This window comes from Melopsittacus undulatus, chromosome 1, assembly GCF_012275295.1.
Source record: "Melopsittacus undulatus isolate bMelUnd1 chromosome 1, bMelUnd1.mat.Z, whole genome shotgun sequence".
In the NCBI taxonomy this organism is placed as follows: Eukaryota; Metazoa; Chordata; class Aves; order Psittaciformes; family Psittaculidae; genus Melopsittacus; species Melopsittacus undulatus.
The window spans coordinates 99,952,541-99,970,657 of NC_047527.1; the positions used below are offsets into that span (position 1 = coordinate 99,952,541).

Sequence of the window (18,117 nt, forward strand, 5' to 3'; positions counted from 1 at the left end):
AATTGTGGCAGTTTTTAAGGTGTTTGGAAAGCTATAAAGTCCAACCAAGCAGTTATTAATTAGGAACGACAAAGTTCAGTTTGATTTTGGATTCTTCTGTTTAAGCTATGAAGGGCAGTATTGATTCATGGAATAGAAAGAGGTAAGAAGCTGTCTTCTCACAAACAGATTTCTCTCAAAAATATTACATTACCTTTCTCATGGTAAGGTCAAGACATCTGATTCCAGGGTCTGGTTTTCAGCTTAATGGGACGCTAACAGGACCTTTGACATCTAGCTCTGACCGACAGTAACTGACAGCCTGGTAACTGTGCACCCCAAAACACTTTAGTGACTATTTATGTAATGAAATAAAAGTGTATTGCATTGAGATTTCCTGTTTTTACACTTCATGCATACTTGATTAGCTGCTTGAAGACCCCTGTATACTATGTTCACATTTTTTTCAATTAGCTGGACAAGGTTGGTGTTGGTTGTTCTAATAGAATTTATCAGGCAATAAATATTTATATGTTATTTGCTCAGTTGCATTGTTACTATGTCCATTTTAAAGACGGGTAAGCTGAAGCAGAGAGAGTATCAGTTGTCTCCGAATTCAGTTTTTAGTGTAGGCTCGTCATACAGGCTCCGTATGTAGTCATGAATACCTGAGTATCTGTAATGTGCAATTTGTTTCAGCCACCTTGTACTTGTACACCTTCTTTAAGTTGCGATGAATTGCTCCTAGGCATGCTGTTCTTTGTGGGATTACATCTGACAACTGGTTGAATGCCTTAAACTGGACACCTTTCAGATAGCCGTAATTAAATGAAATGAATCCTTTACCATGTCAGTAGATGTGTAACTAGAGCGTATCAGATAATTCCTGGCCTCTTGACTGTATCAGTGGCAGCACCAAATGAATAACCCTCATGGGACTTGAGCCTCCTCTAAAGGGTTCAGGAGGAATGAGAAGGTGAACATAAGTCTTCATTTTGCAAATACCTGCAAGGATATATTTGTCACCTCAGGTACCATAAAACAGCCACATCTCCTCCCCTGTAAGGTGTTGCAGTAGAGACATGACTTTATGTGATTTCTCTTTCAAGTTAATTCCCCAGTGCCCAAAGTTGGCTCTGCATAAATTACTAAAACAGAGATCCCCAGTGAAAGCTATCACTCTTAGGAGGCAAAGTTACAACACACCTTCTAAGGGGGAGATAACATAAAATTCAGAAGCAGGACAGAGGACAGATACCCAGGTGAAAGTGGCCACAGAGAACTACCAAGCCTGTGTAACAAGCAGCTGAGGCCTCCATAACTCTAAACCCCAGGCACTGCTTATTCACATCTATCTTTTGTCTCTGCAATGTCCCAGTTGCACGATGTTTAGCTGCTCTGTGGTGAAACCTGTTGAGGATCTAGGCTGAAATGTTTTAGTGTATGGCTGGAACAGGTACTCAAGAAGAAATGGCACTGCTTTCATGGAGTGAATTCCTGCTGCTGCACAGGATGCACAGCTATGTGCAAAGCACGGCAAAATATTGCCATGCTCTTCCTGGATGCACTGGTGCCCTGTCTTGCATTGGCTCTCACAGGCACATCTACACTCCTGACTTTTGGGGATGTGTAAGGCTGATATTCTGACAGAAGATAAATACCAACAGACTTAGAATATTAGTGCCACTATCCCTGTGCAATGATGTCTAGTAAGCATGGCAAAGCTGTGTCCCCTTGCCAGTATAATCCCACTGAGGTATTTTAATTCTATTTCTTTTAGTCTGGATTCACACCAGGGAGGTGGACTAGGAATTCGGTGCACAGAATTTTGAACACCTTCTGGGTGGTTTTACCCATCCTCTGAGTGAAAATAAACAGCTGAGTATTAGCCTGCTTTGCCCAGGGGCTGTACAGGAAGCAGTGTGGGTCTGTGTCTAGCACTGCACATTTTTGCCTGTGAATTGCTCATTGTAGACACTTTGTGCAGACAGTTGTAATATTGTGTGGAAATCATGTATGTTTAGCTGTCGAGGTAGGGCTGTTGCATATCTTTGTGTAGTGTAGCCTAAATACATCTTCTATCCATTCTGTTGCTTTCCATCTCACATCAGTGTTTTATGGAGGTTTATTAAGCAAGAATAACTTTTAGTCCAGTGTAAGCTTTTTTGGTGAGACACGGTTGCTTTTCCATTCTGACATAAACTTCTTGCTCTGTTTTAACTTGTGCAGCTCCCAAAAAACCTCCCACCCAACCCCCGTCTGACCCTGTGGTGAAAAATAAAACAGAAACCTCAGTGACGCTAGCATGGTCCCCTCCGAAGATGGACCGACCCATTCCAGTTGACGGCTACATCGTGGAATGCAAGAAACTAAGTGGCTTAACCTGGGTGATGTGCCATGAGTCTCATGTCACTGTCTCAGAGTATACTGTAAGCAACCTGTTGGTAGAGGCTGACTATCAGTTCAGAGTGTCTGCAGTCAACGCCTATGGACAGGGCCCCTACCTGGAGTTCCCAGGGAGCATGCACCTTGGTGAGCATAAAACCATTACAGAATCACAGAATGGTTTGGGTTGGAAGGAACCTTAAAAAAATCATCCTGTTCCAACCCCCTGCCACAGTCAGGGACACCTTCCACTAGACCAGGTTGCTCCAAGCCCCGTCCAACCTGACCTTGAACACTGCCAGGGATGGGGCAGCCACAGCTTCTCTGGGCAACCTGTGCCAGGGCCTCATCACCCTCACAGGGAAGAACTTCTTCCTCAGATCTCATCTAAATCTCCCTCTGTCAATTTAAAGCCATTCCCTCTTGTCCTATCCCTTGCCCCTGTAAAAAGTCCCTCTTCAGCTTTCTTGTTGGCCCCTTTAGGCACTGGAAGCTGTGTTAAGGTATTCTCAGAGCCTTTTCTTCTCCATAGAATCACTGTGTACAACAGGATTGCTGCTATCTTTGGTTCATTGCATTAGACAATATCCACACAGACTTTGCACAGATGTTGTGTCTTGTTATTGCCATCCTTTTCCCTACCTGTCTGAACATGTCTGTGTTTTTCTAGAATATCTAGAAGTGACTAGTAGGCTGACTGACCTCCTTAGGCTCTTTCTGTAATCTAAGCATAATAGTGATTGTATAAATAGCATACTTGTTGGGAAGCGATGTGTTTCAGGCTTGTTATGCCTTTAAATATCTTAGGGAAAAATAAGCAATATATGCCTGTTCTTTCCCTGCAGAAACTGACCTTCCTTACTAGAGGTCAGCTACTTGCAATTGTAGAAATCAAACCCTCCTGACTAAACGTGTATTGTCTTCAGTGCATAGAAATAGTCTAAGACCGCACAGCTTTATACTCATGTCTTGTTTACACTAAGAACTTGTGTCCTTTGGCCTCAGAGATGTGTGTTGTTTTTCTCTAGAACCAGTCCCAGCTGTGAAAACACCCCTGACAACTGTTGAAGTTGTACCTGGAGGAGATGCCGTGTTTACTCTTGACCTTACAACAACATGTTCTGGTACTTGGTACCTTAATGGTAAAGTCTTACAGGAAAGCGAGACCTATGTCATTAAGAGAACCCAAACTACTCACACCTTAATCATAAAGAATGTTACCAAGAATGATGATGGAGCAGAAGTGAAGTTTGTTGCCAATAACATTAACACCAGCACCAAGATGAGAGTGAAAGGTATGTATTTTCATCAATTGTCCTTATTTTTGCCTGTGAAAGGGCATTTCCTGTGGCCTGCTGATTACATCTGGGGCAGAGGCTTTCACAGATGCCTGGTCTGTATGATGTGTCTGAAATTGCATTGTGTGAACTAATGTGGGTCATAGTACGAACCACGATAGTACTGAGTTCAAAATGAGACGATCTAGCCAGCTGGTTTGTATCTGAACTAGACTGCCTAACATCAGTTCATGAACTTCTGTAGTTCGCAGCCATCAGTCAGTGCATTCTGTCACCAGATCCATCACTGAGCCAGTAATTTCAGCTCCAGATTTGGCTAGGCTTTTTGACTGTAGTAAAGTCTTTCAGAAGTAAAGCAGTATTAATTACTAACAGATTTCTTTTTCCTTGGAGGTTTTTAGCCTACCACAGATGTGTGTGATGTAGAAGTTAGTATAATGTAACTTAACTTAGCATTGAGAGTTGAGTGCTTCAGCTGTCCTCTATGAAATGGCGATAACATCTCTATGTACCTATATTGCATGGCAAAAGGTAGTGAATAGACGTTCCTTGTGGAAGGATGCATTTGACTGTGTGAAAATCCCTGCAGAAGCATGAAAGGTGTATGTTTTCTTTTCCCTTAATGACTCTGGCAATAAAACCAGATCAAATATCCTGGACCAGAAGAAAATTTCTCAGTATTGACATGGGTGTGAGGGCAGGAACATGACCTAATGCTTTTTCAGAGATATCACAGCCTACAGCATATTTATATCAGGGATGCGTTATCTCAAAACAACTTGAAATAACAAAGCCTTTTTTCCTGACAGCTGCTGCAGTGAGATTTACCAACAAGAGCAGAGACGTAGAAAAAGTCTCTGCTCGGCTGCGGGAGGAGGCCAACCTTCAGGCTGAGCTTTCGGATGCAGACACTACTGTGAAGTGGATGAAGGATGGAAAAGAGCTTAAGGCCAGTGAAAAATACGAACTCCAAACTGTGGGGAAGAAGCACATCCTGAAAATTCGCAACACTGCAGCAGAGGATGCTGGAGTTTACGAGTGTATCTGTGAAGGGGACAAAATGCTCTATCGGCTTTCAGTGGAAGGTATGTGACTGGCTGGGCTGCTTTGCTCTTTAATGGCCTCTTCCGACCCTAGGCTGATAGTCATCAAGGGACAGAAAGGGAATGATCAACAAGTAGTGCAGGGAGTTGTGATAACTCCCTTGGACACCTAGCCTTGACAGTGTCTGTCATCCCAGAGTGGAACTTGGTAGTGAATACAAGATCTCATACTGTGGTATGAGCTGTGTACTCACAAGAATTGGTGTCTTGATATTCCATGTGAACTTGGAGTAACTTCTTGAGATTGAGTGCTGGGTAGTGAAAATGTGCTCTTGTGATAAAAAAATTCAGCTGGAGGGGCAGGATGTACATGATGCCATGTCTGCCCTATACTTGCTACATGATATTGGATAGGTCACTGAAGAGCCACTTCAGCTCTGATTAAAATGCCAAAATCATCTTGGCATTGGGGGACTTTTTCTTTTTCCTTTTTTCTTTCCTCTTTTCCTTTTTCTTTCCCCTTTTCCTTTTCCCTTTTCTTTTCTTTTCTTTTCTTTTCTTTTCTTTTCTTTTCTTTTCTTTTCTTTTCTTTTCTTTTCTTTTCTTTTCTTTTCTTTTCTTTTCTTTTCTTTTCTTTCTTTCTTTCTTTTCTTTTCTTTTCTTTTCTTTTCTTTCTTTCCTTTCCTTTCCTTTCCTTTCCTTTCCTTTCCTTTCCTTTCCTTTCCTTTCCTTTCCTTTCCTTTCCTTTCCTTTCCTTTCCTTTCCTTTCCTTTCCTTTCCTTTCCTTTCCTTTCCTTTCCTTTCCTTTCCTTTCCTTTCCTTTCCTTTCCTTTCCTTTCCTTTCCTTTCCTTTTCTTTTTTTTTCCTTCCTTTTCTTTTCTTTTTTTTTCCTTTTTTCTCTTCTCTCCTCTCCCCTTTCTTTCCTTTCTTTCCTTTCTTTCCTTTCTTCTTTCTTTCCTTTCTTTCCTTTCTTCTTTCTTTCCTTTCTCCTTTCCTTTCTTTCCTTTCTTCTTTCCTTTCTTTCCTTTCTTCTTTCCTTTCTTTCTTTTTTGTTAGTTTGATTTTTGTCTGTTTAGTTTTGTGGTAAATACTTTTCCAAATTTAGATGAGATCTGAGGAAGAAGTGTGATTAAATCCATGGAGGAAGTGCTGTCTACACTTGGCAGCTGCTCTTCATTTTGGTTTTCTTCTCACTCATTCTGCCTGTTTAGCGTCATTTTTCATGCTGGCAGGTCTACCCACAGATTTGGTTGAATTAGCAGTTGGACGTTTCCATGTACTTTTCACTGCAATGTGACCCTAAAATGAGTGATCAATGCTATCGTTTTAAAATCTGTGTTGGCAAGCTGTAACTTAAACAACTGTTGTTTGTAGCTTGATTCCTAGAGAATCAGCTTTGATGCTTCTCATCCTTGCAGGATGAGGCTCACAAATGCTGTTCCACTATTATGCATTTCAGCAGTGCCACCTTTTTATTTCCTGTAAATCAGACACAGCTAGCTGGTGAATCAGAGCAGGTCAGCTCTGCCCGGCTCATGAGCATCATGTGGCTGCCGAGAGGCCACCATGCCAAGCCATGGCCAGAGATGTGTCACTCGCTGGGCCTCCTGCCCAAATGAGCCCCGCTAGAAAATGCACTTGCCATTTATCACTGCAGTCCCTCCACTGCCATGAGGCTTCATGTGCCAGGCATCCCCCAACACATGACCTCCTGCATTAAAACAAGACATTTGAGAAGGCTCCTTCAGGCTGCTGTGGTTGTATTTTTCACTCTGTTTTTCTGAGGAAGTGAAAGGTGCATGAATGAACCTATCACCCTCTTCTTCATCCCCAAACTTTTAACCTGTAAGCTAAGTTACAGTAATGCTAATAAAATGGTACTCTACCTAGGCACTTGTCAATATACACCTGGAATACTGTGTTCAGTTTTGGTCCTTGCTACGCAAAAAAGATGTGGAAAAACTGGAGAGGGTTCATAGAAGACCCACAGAGATGATCCAAGGACTGGGCAGCCATATGAGGAAAGGCCAAGAGAGCTGGTTTTGCTCAGCTTATGGAAAAGAAGGCTCAGGAGAAGCCTTATCATCACATTCCTGTATTTAAAAGGTGGCGACAAAGAAAACGGAGACTCTCTTTTTACAAGGAGTCATGTGGACAAGATGTTTTTAGCTAGGATATTGGTGGGGTTTTCAATCTGTGCTTTGAGGAAACTGGTGGCTCGATTATTCACTACATGTTAGTACGGTGCCAGATTTATTGTTTATCTTTGCTCCAGTTAATTTCCAGGAAGAAATTGCTTTTCATTTCAACCCTATGTGATATCTGCATAGACTTTTAATTTAATATATCTAGATTACATTTTAGCTTCTTTTAGAGTCAATTTCTTTGCCAGGTGGTTACAATACAATGATTGAATAACTTTCATTGCTCTCCCTCCAGTTTGCTTGTTTCACTTCTTTCCTCACCTTTCATATATTTTCTTTAAGCATTTTTGCTTAGAGCTTCATTGTCCCTTCATGCAGCCTCTAGTTGTCTATGTGCTCTGGTTTTTGTACATGTGATAATCAGACATATGGTTTATAAAAGCTGCCCTGAATTAGAATCTAGTACTTGGATCCATAATTAAACATGCACATTTGGTCTTATGATAAATTAATACCTAATATATATGTAAATGTACATATTTATTAATGTCTCCCCAATTATTTACCAGCAGTATGCATCTATATTCTGTTTTAGCACTTGCAAACTTCATAAACAAAGAGAAAAGTGGAGGAGTTATCAGGGCCATCACTGGAAAACAGGTTGAATTGGTTTCTGAGACCTCTGAGGCCAACGTCATGGTTAAGTGGTACAAAAATGGCAAAGAAATCACAGCCAGCAAGAAATTCACAGTGGAAGATAAAGGAAAACTGCATAAGCTTGTGGCATCAGCTGTGACAAAAGAAGATGAAGGAACATATACATGCAAAATTGGAGATGACACTCTTACTTTTGATTTAAAAGTCTCGGGTAAGTCCATGATGCAAGTATGGGATCTGAGTCTATGTTAGAAACTCAGGACTTTGTTCATTATACTTGTCTTACCTTGTAAATTGTCAGATTTGGGCGCCAAGATTGCACAGCTCTATTTCAGAGGCTGACCCTTAGTGTGGTCCTTGTGCAAATTCATAATATGGGCACATAATTTAACGATACTGTTATGTATTCAAGTCAGCATAAGCTTTTACTATGTCAGAAGTCATGACTCAAACACCATGCTGGTTGAACAGGCTGAAAGCCACATTTAGCCTTTATTCTTTTAGCTCAAAGTGCTTATCAACTTTGAACCTCCTGCCCGAGGTAGTCCTAAAATCTTACAGTGAAAGTGCTCTTTTGACAAATTTAACTGCTGGTTCTGAGAGTTAAGCATCTCCAGCTGTTCCCAAAGGACACGGTGATCTCTGAGACATCTCCCTGTGGTACTGTAAGTGAAGCTGCTAGTTCATGGCACATGCCCGTCAGCATGAAGCACGTGTTAAAGCATGTGGCTGTCAGGTCGAGTCTAGAGAGAAATGCTTGTTACTGATGCGTTCCAATCCAGGATAGAGCCAGAGTATCAAATGACACAAGAATTTATCTGTGAAATTCTGTATCTGAGAAATTCAACTGATTCAATTTGCATAGCCTGATGGGAACCTTACTTCTAAAAGTGGTTTAATGTCTGGAGCCTCAGGTATTCACTCTGCATCTCATTTCCAGTTCTCTTTGGTTGAAAATCCAACATTATGAGATCTCACTTTGAGTGTAATTCATAGTTCCTGACTTTACCCATTGAAAAATTGGTCTAAAAGAGCCAACCAGTCTGAACTGAACCCCTCAAAGAGAAATTTATGTAATCTAATCTGTATTGGCTGATGAAAGCTATCTAAGATGGATTTAAAATCCATTCTAGACCTGCCTTTGTCTGAACAACAAGTACAGAGAAAGCCTGCATGATTACCTGAGACTGGATGCCTAACTTTGTGATGACCATGGGCAGGTTAGGTGAATCTCACCTATGATGAAATATTACATGGCTCAGGCAAAGAAAACTGGAATCTGCTAAATCACTCTGTGCCCCCAATAACTTTCTGATGAACAAGGATTAAGTTACAACCAGTCAACAAAACCTTAGCTAGGGCAACTTCCACCTTTTTTCACATGTCACCATGAACATTTTCAAGAGATAAGAAGCAATGCTGCACAGTCAGGGGATGGTCTTATGGCAGGGAAGTAATCTGTCCTTATGGTGATGAGTTACCCCAATAATCTTGAACAGCAGGATTCTGGATGGACTACCCTTCTTTGGTCACCTGATTTTTAAAGAATAGATCAGTCCTAACGCTTACCAATTTAATGACGTATTTGTTCTCTGATGCCACAGATGTGCCTGGCATGGGTGTAGCATAGCAATCGTCCTTGGGATACTCAGTGACTGAAAGCAACAGTTGCTGCTAAAAGAAATGCAATACTAAGCTAAGGTTGGTTATAGCTGACAGCCATTAGCTTGCTCTTCAGGCAAGGGCTGCCTTGATGGAATGAAGGGTATGAAAAACCTGACATGCTCATCAAATACTGCTCGTTAGCTTAGGGGACAAGGTATGTCGAATAGGTTTGCTCACATTTTACATGCAAGGTGCCTGTCTCCACCTACTTAGTTACCTTTGCTTTTATCTCTATGAATATGCTTGCAAAAAACCTGAATTGATAAAAACACTGTATTGTTGCTGCATACATGGCGCACACTGTGTGTGCACAGCTCATATGTGTGGCCACCAGTCTGCACAGTCAGAAGAGCTTGAGCTGAGGTATCAAAGCAGGAACCTCTTCCGCTTGAGCTATACGAGCTGTGAGCAGTTGTGAGTTCTCTACTATGAAGACCAGTTTCAGCAGAAAGACATGACACTGTTGGCTCATATACTAACTTAGTCCTCTTGAAGTTGGAGAACATCATGTCAATGAGATTATCCCATGTGTGCCCTGATCCAGGCTGGGGAAGAATTAGTTCAGTGGCACTGATATTGTGAACATGGGGCTGCAGGAATGGGCTCAGAAACATTTAAAGGCTCCTCATCACTTCTAACACTGCTGTACCTCAGGAGGGACTTTTCTGACTCATCAACACCATTTATTTCCATAGGTGTTAACACTGTGTCTTAGTTATGTTGCCGTAGGGTCATGCACATGTAAGTACATTTATATCCCCAGAAGTGAAACTTCATCACCCAAGTGGGACTAGCAATGAAATAATAACCAGTAATTACTGTATGTTAACTTTGTACTGATAAGCCTGAATCCAGCTTTCTCTTTTTCTTTCCAGATGAAGCTGTTAATTTTGTCAACAAGCCCAAAACAACCCCAGAAATATCAGTAAATTCTTCTGAAACCCTTGAGCTGATGTGTGAGGTGTCCGCTGTGAGTGGAGCTGTGGTATGGAAGAAGGATCAAAGGGAGGTGAAGCAAGACCAGAGGACAACAATCATCTCCCAGGGGACACATCGCAAGCTCATTATCAAGAAGGTGACACAGCAAGACCAAGGGAGCTATACTTGTGAAACGAAAGATGACAGAACAACATTCCAAGTCAAAGTCAGAGGTGAGAAAATGATAGAAATGCCAAGGATAAAGGAATATTCATTGGGGTAGTATCTTACAATCAGAGGATCATCCCACAACCTCTTTGTGATGAAATGTTTCAGCTGTAGAACTCGCTTTTTTAGACTAACTGTCATATTGACATTTTATACACACACTTTTGCACCTATGACTAGTTGTAACCACAAAAATATTGTGGGCAAGAATGGTAATTTTTGCACCTCTCACAGTTAGCTAGTGTGTCTACAGAAAACCTGCAGGATCTCAGTGTAAGGACATAACAGAAGTCCAGGGAAAGAGGTGTTTGAAGAGCTCTGTTTAGATGGAGAATGACTCAAATAGGCAGAAAAAGAGCAATGGTTCCTGCATATGATGATATGAGAGGTGTTGTGTTCTAACTCACTGAAAGCTTAGAGAGACATAGGAAGAGAAAAAGAGAGAAAATGGAGGAGTATTCAGGCACTGTGTATTGGTGCTGGAAGTCCTAGGTTCAAACCTGTGCTCAAACAGAGGTTTCTAACTTTATCCCAGGATTCCTATACACATATTCACCTCCTATCAGCAAAATAGAGATGAAGGTGCTTTCTGTTCTTGATGGGCCATCATAATACTACCTGTCAGGACAAGTATAGTGAAATACGGTGAACTTGACTAAGCACTGAGAAGACAACTTCAAAAAAGCTATGTGTGGCTATTGTGGTTTTCTTACAGAGACAGAAGATGTGTTTACAAACAAGGACAAGGTACAAAAAGAGGTGAAAGCTGCACTATCAGAAAACGCCACGCTGAGCTGTGAGGTGGCCCAGGAGAAGACTGATGTGAAATGGTACAAGGAGGGCAAACTGATCACATCTAGCAAGAAGTTCAAGGTGGAGTCTGAGGGCAAATCTCGTCGCCTGGTGGTGGGTCAGCTGGAGAAGAAAGATGCTGGGGAGTACACGTGCGAGGCTGCTGGCCAGAAACTGACTTTCAAGATCACTGTCACAGGTGGGAGAAGTGTTGGTTCTCATCACAGAGCAGTCCATGACTTTCATTTACTACAGAGCAAAATGAATCACTCTCTAGACTCCAGGGCCTGTGTAGCAGATCGACATTGAGTAGTGAGGTTTGTCAGGCAGCCAGCTTATGTGCATCCACTGTCACACAGATGCTTGTGGCTAGATGTCTTCATCTGTGAGGGCAGTCCCACTCAGCAGTTCTTGTTGTTTTCTGATTTCCCAGTAAGGACAATATAGACAAATTTACATATACTCTTGTGATTTATAAGGATTTATGACCATCTCCTGTATGTGTAGGAAAATAGGTGTGGAATCATTCTCAAGAAGTCCCAAGAGTGGGCAAGGCTTACATCTGGGTCCCTATGGCAGATGAGAATGGGTACTTATTTGTGTATTGTATTAAGAAACAAAAAGTCAGATTTCTTGTGGGGAAGGAAAAAAGCTGAACTCCAGGGCATTGATCCATTTTCCTCAGAAATGGCTGATGTCCTCAGGTAGTACAGAGATTGTGTCCTGTCTGAGTGTATCTTGACTGTGGGTGAGACCATTTCAAAATGACAGAGCTGTGGAAGGTGGCATAGTTTTCATTTGGATTTGTGCACTTTGGACAGTGTAAACACACCTGTGATTTTCAGACTCCTTCTCTCACCCCCCAGAAGCAGAAGATGCATTTATCAACAAAGACAAACTGAAGAAAGAGGTGAAAGCTGCGCTATCAGAAAATGCCACGCTGAGCTGTGAGGTAGCCCAGGAGAAGACTGATGTGAAATGGTACAAGGAGGGCAAACTGATCACATCCAGCAAGAAGTTCAAGGTGGAGTCTGAGGGCAAATCTCGTCGCCTGGTGGTGGGCCAGCTGGAGAAGAAAGATGCTGGGGAGTACACGTGTGAGGCTGCTGGCCAGAAACTGACTTTCAAGATCACTGTCACAGGTAGGAGATATATTTTGGTTGATATTTCATTGTCTTTTCTTTGTGTCTGGGCATTTTCTCATTTTTTTTCAGTGTCAAAATATTAGAAATGCTGTTAAAGTTCTTTCTGATGTTGGTCTCATATACCCCTTTCAGTGAGGTTGTGTAGTACTGGGCAGAGGCTACATGCAGATATTCTGTTATCAGCTCCTCAACTCTCTGTTCATCTCCGTAGGCTCAGACAGTGAATGAAGATTTTTCATTAGAGGTCACTGTATTACAGGACCTCTTCCAATCTGATTATCACTATTGGTATGCCTCCCCTTGTTATTCTTCCTTAAAAGTCATTGTATTCTTCCCTTTTTGTTTCATCTTTTCTCTACACAATGTCCTACTTCCAAAAACAGAGAATTGCTTCAACTATTCAAGTCTGGCTGTGCAAACACAGGTGTGAGCACAGCCTCATAACTCCATGCAGCATGAAACCTTTGTGGATGATGAACAGAAATAGATAGAGATCTGTGCAACAAATCTATGATGATTTGTATCTAACAACATTTCCCCCAGCTTTTCCTCTACCTTTATTTTCATCTGTCCTTGGATACCCAGTTGTGGTTTTTAAGGCTAAGAGTAGTGGTGAAAATACTTGTCTACCAAGCGCTACTTACACAGTATTGTTTACAAGACCCCTACTTTATTGTGGCTGCATTGAGAATGTTTTGGAGTTGACACTAGTGTATAATCCTTGAAATGTGGCGTCAGCTGCACCACACATATCTGCAATCTGCTGAACCAAAGGTGATGACTGTTCATTGCAATTTCTGCACCCGTAATGACCCATTCACAAGTCCAGGATTGTTTATTTGTATTTGCATTCCCCCATGATTAAAAACATGATTTGGAGTCTGAGAATTTAATATTGAGGTTGTTCTTTCACTCTGACCACACTAGAGATTTCTTTGGTCTCTGTTTTGCAAGAGGTTCAGTAAATGTTATCTCAGGCTCCAGGCATCCATGTATGTATTTGGTACATTCTGAGTGATCATTTCTGAGCTGGATAATAGGAAAGGGTATTGTTTTGTTTTGTTTTATTCATATTTGTAACGCTTCACTGTTTTTGCAGCCAAATGCCTCTCTGTTAGCATTACAGATCAGAACAGGGAATCTGGTTTCTCCTCTGCTTTCTTACAGCATACCACACACAATGCTGACAGAGATCTGGCATTTTATCAGCTATGTAGAAGAGCAACTGTGTTGGGAGTCTATTGACTTTCCTGTTTGCAGCCTTGCTGCGGACCTGAAGCCCTTGCTTCAGGGCATAGCTCAAGTGCTGTTCCCTTGTAAAAGCTATGCTGCTCTCCCACTGCCTTGGGGCATCCTTCTCCTTCCATTTCTTATGTGCAGTGTGCAACTGCTGCTGTAGCATAAAGCTCTGCTTCTCCATATAGCATATATTGTAAACCATCAGATGTTATGCATCCCCACTCTGAGTGGTATACAGAGGGTGTGAGTTGGGCCAATGTCTCTTTATCATGAATTGTGTAGCTCATGCTTTTGGCACAGGAAACTGCCAGTTTCAGTGAAGGATGGATTATGGTAAGGCTAGATTTGAGAGGCATCTTTCAGAGAAAATGTAACATGGTCTTATACCAGTTTTTTCTGTAAATGACAAGTTCACACTCAGCTGCTGAAACCAGTTCATACATTACTGCAGAGGTACAGTAAAAAAAAAAACCTATAGAAATTTAGTACTTTTACACTAAATTCCTCTACCTGGGGGCTATTCTTAGCTGTCTGCCTCGGAAACCAAAGGTTTTCAGTTCTTTTTCAAAGCAGATGACTTCATGACTGAGCAGGGTAATGTAACACCTTCCCCACTGTTGTAAGTGGAGAGTGCTTGCCTAGCTACCGTTGCTGTATTTCTCCTGTGTACAACTGTAACATGACATGCAAGTCCTGCACTCACTGGAAAATGATCTGGTGTGAAAGTCAGGAGGGATTATGAGTACTCTGAGTGCCTGCCTCTTTTGCTGCAGAAATCCTTATCTTACCAGATTATCCCAAAGTGCAGTGGCTTTCTGGGTCTTAATTTATCCTGTTACCATTGCACTCAGAAAGCTTTTCAGGGGTCCTGTACTCCAGGGCTCTACTAGTAGCACAAAACCTTCCATATTTAAGGACCACATGAAGGTTGGATGCTCAGTGTTTAATACTGGAATGCAGCCATAAATTTTTGTCTCACTACAAAAAGAACCAGTTGCTGCACATCTTGAGACAGGGCTAGATGTGTAGCCAAGAGCTGATCCTGAAATGTTGTTATTTCAAGATTCATGGTATGCAATGAAATTCTGATTTGAAGTTGGTGAAAGCTCTGTGTCCTGAAAATGGCTTTCCTCAATTTCAGTGTAACTTCACTAACCAGTTTCAACAGAAGCTGGAAAAGTCATCCACACTGACAACTTGCTTAACTTTAAAATCAGTTTATAAGACAAATTACTGGCTAGTGTAAGTCACCTTATAAGCTTATTGAAAGTTTTAGTCATATTTCCTATTCCTAAAATAATGGTTTATGTTAAAAGAAAAGAATACAGAGGACAAGTAAGCAACCCATATGGCATATTCCTGCCCCACTAACATTATATTTTAAATATAGCCCCCATTTAAACAGACTAGTTTAACTTGTTTATTGCACTCTGCCTATTTAGTGTCCAAGCTGTAGATAGAAGTTAAAGTGTTTATATTTTTGCAATGAGTTTTGAAAACAAAACCTGGTGTGTGCTCAAGTCCTTTTACGTACCAAAATGCTGCTTAATTTGCAGTGGACTGGTAAGTGCATTTGATGAATTTTGCATCACCCAGCACAGGCCATGTACACTGCCTTGTTAATGACACCTTCATGACAATAATCTCTCTTCACACCCTTTCTACAGCCAATATAAGCAGAGAAGCTCAAATTTAAAACATATAAATTGTGTTCCTGCTTTGGCTTGCTCCCTGCAGGACATCTCTGCATGGACTGTGTTTTATTGGTGACAAGCCTAAGATGTGACTCCCAGGACTGCATGTAGTGCCATGATCAGCAGTGTAGGAACCTGACCTGGACTTACACCTACTCCTTACACTCCCAGGCAGCTGCTGCCAGGGTACAGACATGACAGAGATGGTATGCAGAGGAGAAAGTCATCAAGGAGGAGAAAATACTGTCATTAGGAGGCTGCAGAGAGTGATTGTGGGGAGGAAGGCTGCAGCACAGGTTATGGAAGGGGTTCAACATGACTATCAGGGAGAACAAAGAGACTCCCAGGTCATGTTAGCCAGGTAACCCAGGCATCTGAAGCTGGATGTGTGAATTATATTTAATTACAGTGTTGCAACTGAATGGCAATGGCAACCCCATACACTTGTTAGTGAGTTTATCTTTGGAATTTGTGATTCTGTAGCACTGACATCAGAGTTGTGGTCAACGGTTCAATGTCCGGTTGGAGATCAGTAACGAGTGGTGTCCCTCAGGGATCAGTGTTGGGACCAGTCTTGTTTAATATCTTTGTCGCTGACATGGACAATGGAACTGAGTGTGCCCTCAGCAAGTTTGCCAATGACACCAAGCTTTGTGGTTCTGTTGATACGCTAGAGGGAAGAAATGCCATTCAGAGGGACCTTGACACACTTGTGAGGTGGGCTGATGCCAACCTCATGAAGTTTAACCATGCCAAGTGCTACACCTGGGTCGGAGCAATCCCAGGCACAGCTACAAGCTGGACAAAAAGGAAATTCATTGTAGTCCTGCAGAGAAGGACTTGGGGGTGTTAGTCAATGAGAAAATGAACATGAGCCAGCAGTATGCACTCACAGCCCAGAAAGCCAACCGTATCCTGTGCTGCATCAAAAGGAGCGTGACCAGCAGGTCAAAGGAGGTGATCCTGCCCCTCTACTCTGCTCTCGTGAGACCTCACTTGGACTATTGTGTGCAGTTCTGGTGTCCTCAAAAAGGACATGGGACTATTTTAGAACAAGTCCAGAGGAGGGCCACTAGGATGATCAGGGGACTGGAGCACCTCCCATATGAAGACAGGCTGAGAAAGTTGGGGCTGTTCAGCCTGGAGAAGAGAAGGCTGTGTGGAGACCTTGTAGCAGCCTTCCAGTATCTGAAGGGGGCCTACAGGGATGCTGGGGAGGGACTATTCATTAGGGACTGTAGTGATAGGACAAGGGGTAACAGATTGAAACTTAAACAGCAGAGGTTTAGATTGGTTATAAGGAAGAAATTCTTTCCTGTTAGGGTGGTGAGGCACTGGAATGGGTTGCCCAGGGAGGTAGAGAATGCTCCATCCCTGGCAGTGTTCAAGACCAGGTTGGATGAAGCCTTGGGTGATATGGTTTAGTGTGAGGTGTCCCTGCCCATGGCAGGGGGGTTGGAACTAGATGATCTTGAAGTCCTTTCCAATCATAACTATTCTATGATTCTATGATTCTATGGACTTCCATGATCAAATGCAACACTAAATCAGCACAAGACACCTATGCTAACTCCTGGATGCTTGTTGCTATGTGGTATCCATCATATAGGCATACCAAAAATATTTTATATTTCTTCTACAGTAAATCAGTGGAAAAAAATATGGCAGACAATTTATTTAGAGTCTGTCCTCCCACATGTCAAATGAACACTGATAGAAAAGCTAACAGTGATCATACTAGTTCTTGGCAAAAGGAAAAACTTTACAGTCATTGCTAAAAGACGCAGTTTATCAGTCTTACTTAGCAAGGTGACAAGTGAATCTTTTTAGTGCATATATCTAACTAAATACTAATTACACAAGATATCCTTATGATGCCAACTATGCTGGTTGAGATGGAAGTTCTAAGTGGTACTGTGGAAGAAAATGGTTTTTAACACTTCATTCGTGTTGCAGTATTATGAGAAAATTCATGATGGCCGGTTTTGTGAAAAATCAGGTTTCTCAGGAAAGAAAATTATACTTCAGATTTTATATGCACATTTTATTTACAATGTAGCCCAAGTATTTTTTCCATATTATGGAGAAAACTTTGTTATATTTGGGGGATTGAATGAGAAGATATTTTCTGAACAACACTCAGTCTTGATCCAAAATAGTAGATATAAATTCCTGTAAATAATGTGATAGTGAAGATGGCAACTCATAACTTTGATATATTTAATTACTTCTAAATATGGGGTGTAGAAATACCATAAAAAACAAGGGATTTTTATCATAGTCTTCATTATAAGAAATAAGAAAATGAGGTTCTCAAGTTGTTCATGAAGACCAGTCAGACAGGTATGATAATTATATGTACTACGTTTTGAGGGTGCGTTGTTCTATGTAATAAAAGAAACTCTAAAGCAATGTTACTTACAAGAACGCTGACACAAAATACATGTAATATCTTCTTTTTGCAAGTGGTTTTTATCTTACGCATTTTTCCCTAATGTTTCCCTATTTCAGAAGCAGAAGATGCATTTGTCAACAAGGAGAAGGTCCAGAAAGAGGTGAAAGCTGCGCTATCAGAAAATGCCACACTGAGCTGTGAGGTGTCCCAGGAGAAGACTGATGTGAAATGGTACAAGGAGGGGAAGCTGATCACATCCAGCAAGAAGTTCAAGGTGGAGTCTGAGGGCAAATCGCGTCGCCTGGTGGTGGGTCAGCTGGAGAAGAAAGATGCTGGGGAGTACACGTGCGAGGCTGCTGGCCAGAAACTGACCTTCAAGATCGATGTCACAGGTAAGAAGACATGTTGGCTCTTATCACAGAGCAGTCCATGACTTTCATTTACAACAGGCTGAACTGCATCATTGTCCGTCTCCACGGACTGTGTAGACTAGATGTTAAGTAGTGAGGTTTGTCAGGCAGCCAGCTTGTGTGCA

General features: G+C 41.7%; 1 protein-coding gene across 1 annotated transcript in view; it reads left to right on the plus strand.

Moving 5' to 3' along the window:
- Positions 1-18,117, plus strand: part of OBSCN (obscurin, cytoskeletal calmodulin and titin-interacting RhoGEF) — a 174,172-nt gene that overhangs the window by 12,356 nt on the left and 143,699 nt on the right. Inside the window, 8 exon segments of the mRNA XM_034060452.1 lie at positions 2,209-2,511; positions 3,393-3,659; positions 4,472-4,747; positions 7,445-7,717; positions 10,047-10,322; positions 11,003-11,308; positions 11,976-12,251; positions 17,693-17,974. Of these exon segments, the coding sequence (XP_033916343.1) occupies positions 2,209-2,511; positions 3,393-3,659; positions 4,472-4,747; positions 7,445-7,717; positions 10,047-10,322; positions 11,003-11,308; positions 11,976-12,251; positions 17,693-17,974 (2,259 nt within the window).